The sequence below is a fragment of the Nematolebias whitei genome, chromosome 1 (assembly GCF_014905685.2).
Source record: "Nematolebias whitei isolate Nwh7 chromosome 1, NemWhi1, whole genome shotgun sequence".
Lineage (NCBI taxonomy): Eukaryota > Metazoa > Chordata > Actinopteri > Cyprinodontiformes > Rivulidae > Nematolebias > Nematolebias whitei.
The window spans coordinates 55,869,490-55,877,063 of record NC_056498.1 but is presented as its reverse complement, the minus strand read 5'-3'; the positions used below and the strand labels follow the sequence as shown (position 1 = coordinate 55,877,063).

General features: G+C 44.9%; 1 protein-coding gene across 1 annotated transcript; it reads left to right on the top strand.

The window, feature by feature from the left end:
• Window positions 1-2,216: 2,216 nt before the first annotated feature.
• On the top strand, window positions 2,217-6,996 carry prdm8 (PR domain containing 8). The gene is made up of 4 exons (XM_037695257.1): window positions 2,217-2,223; window positions 4,957-5,249; window positions 5,474-5,699; window positions 5,812-6,996. The coding sequence occupies exons 1-4, from the start codon at window positions 2,217-2,219 to the stop codon at window positions 6,888-6,890; spliced, it is 1,605 nt and encodes a 534-aa protein (XP_037551185.1). The 3' UTR covers window positions 6,891-6,996.
• Window positions 6,997-7,574: the final 578 nt, after the last annotated feature.

The window sequence follows — 7,574 nt, the reverse complement described above, 5'->3', positions numbered from 1 at the left end:
GCCAAAATGGATTCCCAACACATCTGAGCTCTAAGTGATTGTGCCAGTCGTCAAAGTTCATGCTCAATCATCCAGGTACAAAATCCAGTAATGGTCAATCAGGTCATCTGGACAGTTTCTTTGTTGTGGAAAGACGTTTCGCCCTCTATCCAGAGGGCTTCATCAGTCTAAAGAGTAAACTGTTTTCCTCACTAAGCAGTACACTCCTTTAGTGGACCAACCAGTTTGCTGATAACATGGTTTCTGGGGGCTGTCCTGTCCCTCGTGGACCCTTAGTGAGGAAAACAGTTTACTTGGGACTCTTCAGACTGATGAAGACCTCCGGATAGAGGGCAAAACGTCTTTCCACAAAAAAGAAACTGTCCAGATGACCTGATTGACCATTGTGGCAGTACTTAACCTTTGAAGGCAACTCTGTTAACAACAAAGTCCATGCTCAATAATCCAGGTATACATTACAACAATTTTCAGTCAGGTCATCTGGATAGTTTCTTTTTTTTCTTCTGAAACGTTTCACCTTCCATCCGGAAGGCTTCATCAGTCAAGGAAACACACAACACAAAACTGAATATTCCCCCAACAGCTTATTCCAAAGTGGAACAAACCAGTTATGTTGGTGCTATAGATGGTCTCTTTGGCACGGCCCCTCCTCCGTTGCCGGCCCTCTTCTTCGTCGACAGTCATGTCAAACTGATTCAAAACCAACAAAGTCCATGCTCAACAATCCAGGTATACAATCCAACAATTTTCAGTCAGGTCATCTGGACAGAAAACTGCTGGTCTGTCTTTTAACAAAATATCTCATGAAGCACTGGATAGATTTTAAAGAAAGTAATTGGAAGCACATCTGCCACTGGAGTCAACCCAGTTCAAGACGCCCACAACAGCCAACTGACCGTAAAAAAAAAAAAAGAGAGGCTAATTCAATCTATTTTATGGAGTTCAAATTAGCCAAGAGTCAACTTAAACCCATATTGTACTTCAAGCACTATCGTTGAGCAAAATCTTTGCTGTAAACTTTGGCACTGGTCCCGTACCTGACCTATAAACCAGCCAAGCAATGCAAAGCTCCTAAACTCAAAAGGAAGAACCAAACATCGCAGACAAGCAGAAACATTTTTAAATTGGTCTTGAATACGTTTTGTTAACAGGCTTTCACAAAGACACAGTTTGTTCACAATACAGTAACGCAAAACTCAAAGATAACAGTTTGAAATGTACAAGTAGCATTTTAGCATCAGCAAAGTGATTCCAAAGAGCTAAACTGAAAACTCGATATCTGAAGGATGATGCATTTCTTAGACCTTGTGTCAGGACTTTGCTGATTTTATGGCTTTCAGACTTCATGTGCTGTGGATTTTTAAGACTTGAAACTTCTGTCCGCCAGGTGTCCACTACTTTTTATATTATAAAGTACCAACATGAAAGCAGTCAAACACTTTGGAATGTATGAGTCAGAAATCAGCCAAAGTCCAAAGAAAAACTTTGACCCTTTCAGAAATATAAATCAAGAGTAACATTACAAGAAAGTCTGGCTCCTTGGAAATAAACATCCATCCATCCATCCATGCATCCATCCATCATCTTTACCCACTTCTTCATTTTCAGGTCACAGGGGTCACAGGTGCCCATATCCAGCAGTCATTGTGCAAGAAGTGGGAGACAACCAAGACAGGTCGAATGTCCATCACAGGGCCACACAGAGAAACAACTCTCACTCACCTACAAAGTTACCAATTAGCCTAACGTATGTTTTTGGTCTGTGGGATGAACTCGGAGTACACAGAGAAAAGCATGCACGGAGAGAACATGCAACTCCACACAGAAAGGTCAGAATGTAATCCGGCGACCTTCTCACTGAGAGGTAACAGCTCTACCAACTGAGCCACCGTGCCACCAGGAAACAAACAATAGGAGTGGTTTCAAATTTTTGCACAGTTCACTCAGCCAATCAAACTTTGTTTATTTTAACAATGACAGTCGTTCTTTCACCAGTGCACATAAAATTATTATAATTTGATTTGGAAAGCTCCCAAAGAGTCCTCCTTCAAGGCTTTTTACGAGTTCCCACTTTCTCATGATAACAACTTGGCTCAGAAACCAGTAAAACATTTACCCATAACCCAGTCTTTGATGCAGAATAATCATTAAATGCTCATTAGACAGAAGCATGAATAATGCATTTTCCCAGTGGCAAGCCCTGACCCACCAGCATCATGTCCTGTAACAGTCAACTTTACTTTAGTGGACTTAAAAAAAACAAAAAAAAAAACCCCACAAAAAACGAGTTGTCCAAATGAACAATTTTGGGGACACACACACACACACACAAGAAAAAAAGATGGAACAACTCATTTGTGTGAGATCAAGCTTTGTTTTTCTGAGTTCACACAAAATCTTATCACAAGACATGATTAATCCGCACAAGGCAACTGGCCCAGACAACATCCCCAGAAAAGTGTTGAAGGAATGTGCTGATCAGCTCTGTGAGGTGCTGGCAGACATCTTTAACACCTCACTTACCCTGGAGACAGTTCCCACCTGCCTGAAGACTGCCACCATCATCCCAGTCCCAAAAAGCTCTACAGTGACTGGTCTGAATGACTATCGGCCAGTGGCCCTCACCCCGATAGTCGCTAAATGCTTTGAAAAACTGGTCATGACTCACATCAAAACAACCATCAACATCAACGAGGACCCTCATCAGTATGCATACCGTGAGAACCGATCAACAGAGGATGCAATCTCCTCTGTGGTCCACACTGCGCTCAACCACCTGGAGCAGAAAAACTCTTACGTCCTTATGCTCTTTGTGGACTTCACATCCACCTTCAACACCATGATCCCCCAAACCCTGATGGACAAACTATCCACACTAGGACTAAGCCCCTCTATCTGCAACTGGGTACTAGACTTTTTAACAAACAGACCACAGTTAGTGAGGATCCACAACCTCTCCTCCTCCACCATAACCCTCAGCACTGGCTCTCCTCAGGGATGTGTGTTGAGCCCCCTCCTGTTTACTCTGCTCACGTATGATTGTGCAGCTACCCATCCAGGCTGTCACATTGTAAAGTTTGCAGATGATACAGCGGTGGTGGGCTGCATCACAAACAATGATGAGTCCAGCTACAGGCAAGAGGTGGAACACCTGGAGAGCTGGTGCAGAGAGAATAACCTTCACATCAATGTGAAGAAGACAAAGGAGATGATTGTGGACTTCAGAAGGAACAAAAACACCTACACCCCCCTGAACATAAGAGGATCTGCGGTGGAAGTGGTCTCCAGCTACAAGTACTTGGGTGTACACATGAATGACAACCTCAGCTGGAGCAACAACACCACCAGCCTGATCAAAAAAGCTCATCAGAGACTCTACTTCCTCAGACGGCTGAGGCGAGCTGGTCTGGGAAGCTCAGTCCTCACCTCCTTCTACAGGTGTGCAGTGGAGAGCATCCTGTGCTCGAGCATCAATGTGTGGCATGTAGGCTGCACAGCTACAGAAAGAAAAGCTTTGCAGAGAGTGGTGAAGGCTGCACAGAAATCTGTTGGAATCAGCCTCCCCACCATCACAGACATCTACACCTCCAGATGCAGGAAGAGGGCCACCTGCATCATGAAGGACCCCACTCACCCAGCACACACACTTTTTGCCCCACTCCCCTCAGGAAGGAGGTTGAGGAGCATTAAGTGTAGAACCACTAGACTGAGGAACAGCTTCTACCCTGAGGCTGTTAGACTCATGAATCTCTAACTAGAATAATCACTGTGAAAACCCATATCATGTTGCTGCTGATCTGTTTCATGTTGCTGCTGATCTGTTTCAATGTTGATGTGTTCATGCGTGCACATCTGCTCACAGACTCATGTTCATGTTTGTGCTGATGTTCAATGTTTTATGTTATGAGTGCTTAGTGTATATTTAGTTGATGTTTTTCTTAGTTCATATCTTAGATGTTATTACTGTTTTTCTTATACATTTTTATTGTTGGATGTAACTGGGACCCTGTGTACATAATTTCGCTCCACCACATGTACCACATGTGGTGCGAATGACAATAAAGAAACTCTGACTCTGATGACACTCAGTGCGCATGCGTCAACACAAAGCAATGATCTGCTGCATTATATCAGATTATCACTTCTATTATTTATCTCCCCCTCCAACACACACACACCCACCCACCCACAGAGCTGTGAATAATGACAAAGGACAATTTGTAGCGTGCGTGAGCGCGCACGGATCAGTGCGCCACGCTCCGGGCTGGAGTTGGCTCAGTAAGGAGAGGGATAAGTGGAGGTGGGAGAGGAGAGAGACGACAGTGCGCAGGAGGATTCAGACGGAGAGGAGAGTCTTTGGAGAGAGCTTCGCCTCTGAGGTCCACTGCACCTGCTGCCACACGGAACCACCACCCTGCTCCATGTCCGGAGGGTGAGTCCACATGCAGCATCCTTCATCACCCCCCTCCTCATCTTTAGCATCTCCACAGAGACACCAACGCGCTGGGAAAGCTGTCATTTTCTGGTGATTTTGTTCCATAAATCGACAACTGTTCACTTTTATTTAATTTTTTTAGCCCCTCCATTTAAATTTACGAGCCAGCACTTCCGTCACTTTTTTGGATCTTAGAGCAAACAGCTCCATCATTCATGCCTGATTGTTATTCACAAATGGCCAAATCGTGCTGAACTTGTGCGCACGGAGAGGAGGCAGTTGGACTCCGCGCCAGATGCGGAGACAAAAGGAGTAACGGAGTGAAAAACTGAGACAAAGAACGTTACAAATGATTTTGCTCCAACACCGCCTGCGCCCACTTCCCTGTGGGATTTGTAGTTTTTTTAAAATTTTTTATTTAATACAAAAAGAAGAAATTCTATTGAAATCTTTAACATCATGAACGACTTCTTCATGAGACTTGCCATTAAAGCTGTTTTAGTTGAATTAAAACCAATGAGATGCTACTTTACTTACTGGTTTTAAAAACCAATGGATTATTGTATTTGTGTTAAAACGATTGATCTCTTCCAGCCTCACGATGGACCACTGCCTCCTGCCTCGGTCTATGTGGACGGAGGACTGTAAATTCCTCCAGCATCCAACAGATCTCAACACGAGCGTGGTTGTGACGCGCAGCATACCTGCAGGCACGTGCTTTGGGCCGTGCGTGCTCCAAAACACTTTCTATGACACCATCGCCTTCATAGCTCAGAAGTGCTGCGACAAGACATCCAAATTCTACATGTTCAGGGTGAGTCATGCTATTAATCTGAGGTCAAAGGTCAGAAAACTGACGTCTCATTTTTTTTATTCTATGTTTATCTGCGTTGAAGCTGGTGATGGATTATCAAACATAAACACCTTTAAAAAAAAAGATCTAAAAAGTGTCGTCTGGATGGAGCAATTCATAAGAAATTCTTAAATTTAATTCTCAAACTTTGAGAACTGCAGTAAAATGTCTGTACTTTGCGCCAGGTCGACCCAGAGGCTTTGCGCAACTCCGCTTTGGTGCTGTCCTGGTTGCGGCTCGTGCAGGCGGCGCGCAACGGAGAGGAGCAGAACACGGAGGCCTTTCTGAAGGCGGGTCAGCTGTATGTGAGGACCACCCGGAACATCCGGCCGGAGGAAGAGCTGCTGGTGTGGTACGACCAGGAGCTGTCTCACCTACTGGGCTTCACAGACACGCTCAGAGGGCTGGAAGGTGAGACGCAGCTGCTGCGCCTCCATCCCCAAACTGAACCTCAACATGTCCATTTAAGCGTCATAATGAGTTGAGAGAAATAATGAAAGCACGTGTTTGTCATCTCTTGCAGAATTCAAATGTGGCCGGTGCCACCAGGTGTTCAAAAATGAAAACCCCTTCGTGGCACACTGCAGATTTCTGTGCACTCAAGCGAAATGCGACACCTGGAGCCGCGAGGTGCACGAGCACGTGGACGTTAAGAGGCAACACAGAGTGACAGATTTCCACAACATCGCCAGAGATTTGGAGCAGAAAACATCTGGCGCCGATGAGGACGCAGCGGGTTCCCCCAGAAAGAGGAAAAGCGAGGACACTCTGCTCCCCAAGTGGCGTAAAAGCGTCCTGCTGGAAAAAAACAGCATTTCAAATGATGAAGCACAAGCAGTGAAGGAGCACGAGCAGGCGCCAGGAGTCTCCTCCTCCTCGGGGAAAATGAAAGCTGAAAGGGTCAAAGCGGTTCATGCGGGACGCAGAAGTGCTGATCTGGCTGAAGGTGGGGAAGTCAGGGGGACTTTTACGCACGGCACAGAGGTGGATACGCATTTGGAGACAGGGGAGGGGTCTGGAGTGCTGTCGAGCAGCAGCAGCGCATTTTCTGTGGTTCTGTCACACAGCCAAGGCGCGCAGAGAAGCGCCTTTTGCAAACCGAGTAAAAGAACTGCCCCAGTGGAGCCTCAGGCCCACATCATCAGCGCTCCGACAGCCCCCTCTAGCCGCCTGGATGAGTTAGCTGAAGGCTTCACGAGCAGGACTGTTCTGGGATACAACAATCTGATGGCGACCAGCATCCTGAGCGCTGACGTGCACGCATTAGGCTCCTCGGTGCCATTAAGCAACGCTTTCCATTACGCACCAGAGCACTGGTCCAGGAACTTTGGCGCTCAGCTCCAAACCACATCTTCCCTCACCATCCTCCCGCCGACTTTCACCTCATTCGGCGTGTCGGTGCAGAACTGGTGCGCCAAATGCAATCTGTCCTTCCGCATGACCTCTGACCTGGTGTTCCATATGCGCTCCCATCACAAGAAGGAGTTCGCGGCAGAGTCTCAGGTGAGGCGCAGAAGGGAGGAGAAACTCACCTGCCCGATCTGCCACGAGTATTTCAGAGAGAGGCACCACCTGTCCAGACACATGACTTCTCATAACTAAAGAGGGGCAACAGATTTATTTATTTTCCAAATAATGCCCCATTTAAACTCGAGACTTTTAATGAATGTAGTGAAATAGCCAAACTGTCACGGTTTGTCCACTAGATGGCGGCAGAGGTTCGCAAAACATGACTGCTTTGTCTTTTTCTTTCCTTTTGCCCTGCATGTTCAGCAGGTGATTTTCTTTGTGTGCCTTAAGGAACCCGGGAGGGAAGAAACAGAAATCTCCAGGAAAGATCATGATTGTCAAAACATGTTCTTTTAAAATCAGCTTCTCTTTTTTCCTCTGTTTTGTACAGGAGGTGTGGATTGAATCTGCTTGCACATTTGTTTAAAAATCAACAACAACAAAAAAGTTATGAAAGTGAAATACTGTGGTGTGAGTATTTTTCCCCCCTCACAGATTGATTCCAAGATTATAGGAGAAAATATAATTTTCCTTTATTTAAAAAAAAATGTTTGCATTCATTTTTAGCTAAACGTGTTTAGGTTAATTTCTTAAAAATAATGTTCTAGTCCTACTTTGAAAACATTTTATTTTACAAGCCCATTTCTCAAATTATATATAGATAGATCTATCTATCTATCTAGATCTATCTATATCTATCTATATCTATATCTATATCTATATCTATCTATCTATATCTATATCTATATCTATATCTATATCTATATCTATCTATAT

What these genes read in the sequence shown, in the direction of transcription:
- prdm8 (XM_037695257.1), top strand. An exon ending in CCAAATTCTACATGTTCAGG is followed by an intron (nt 5,250 to 5,473) that starts GTGAGTCATGCT and finishes ACTTTGCGCCAG; the next exon opens with GTCGACCCAGAGGCTTTGCG. An exon ending in CACGCTCAGAGGGCTGGAAG is followed by an intron (nt 5,700 to 5,811) that starts GTGAGACGCAGC and finishes CATCTCTTGCAG; the next exon opens with AATTCAAATGTGGCCGGTGC.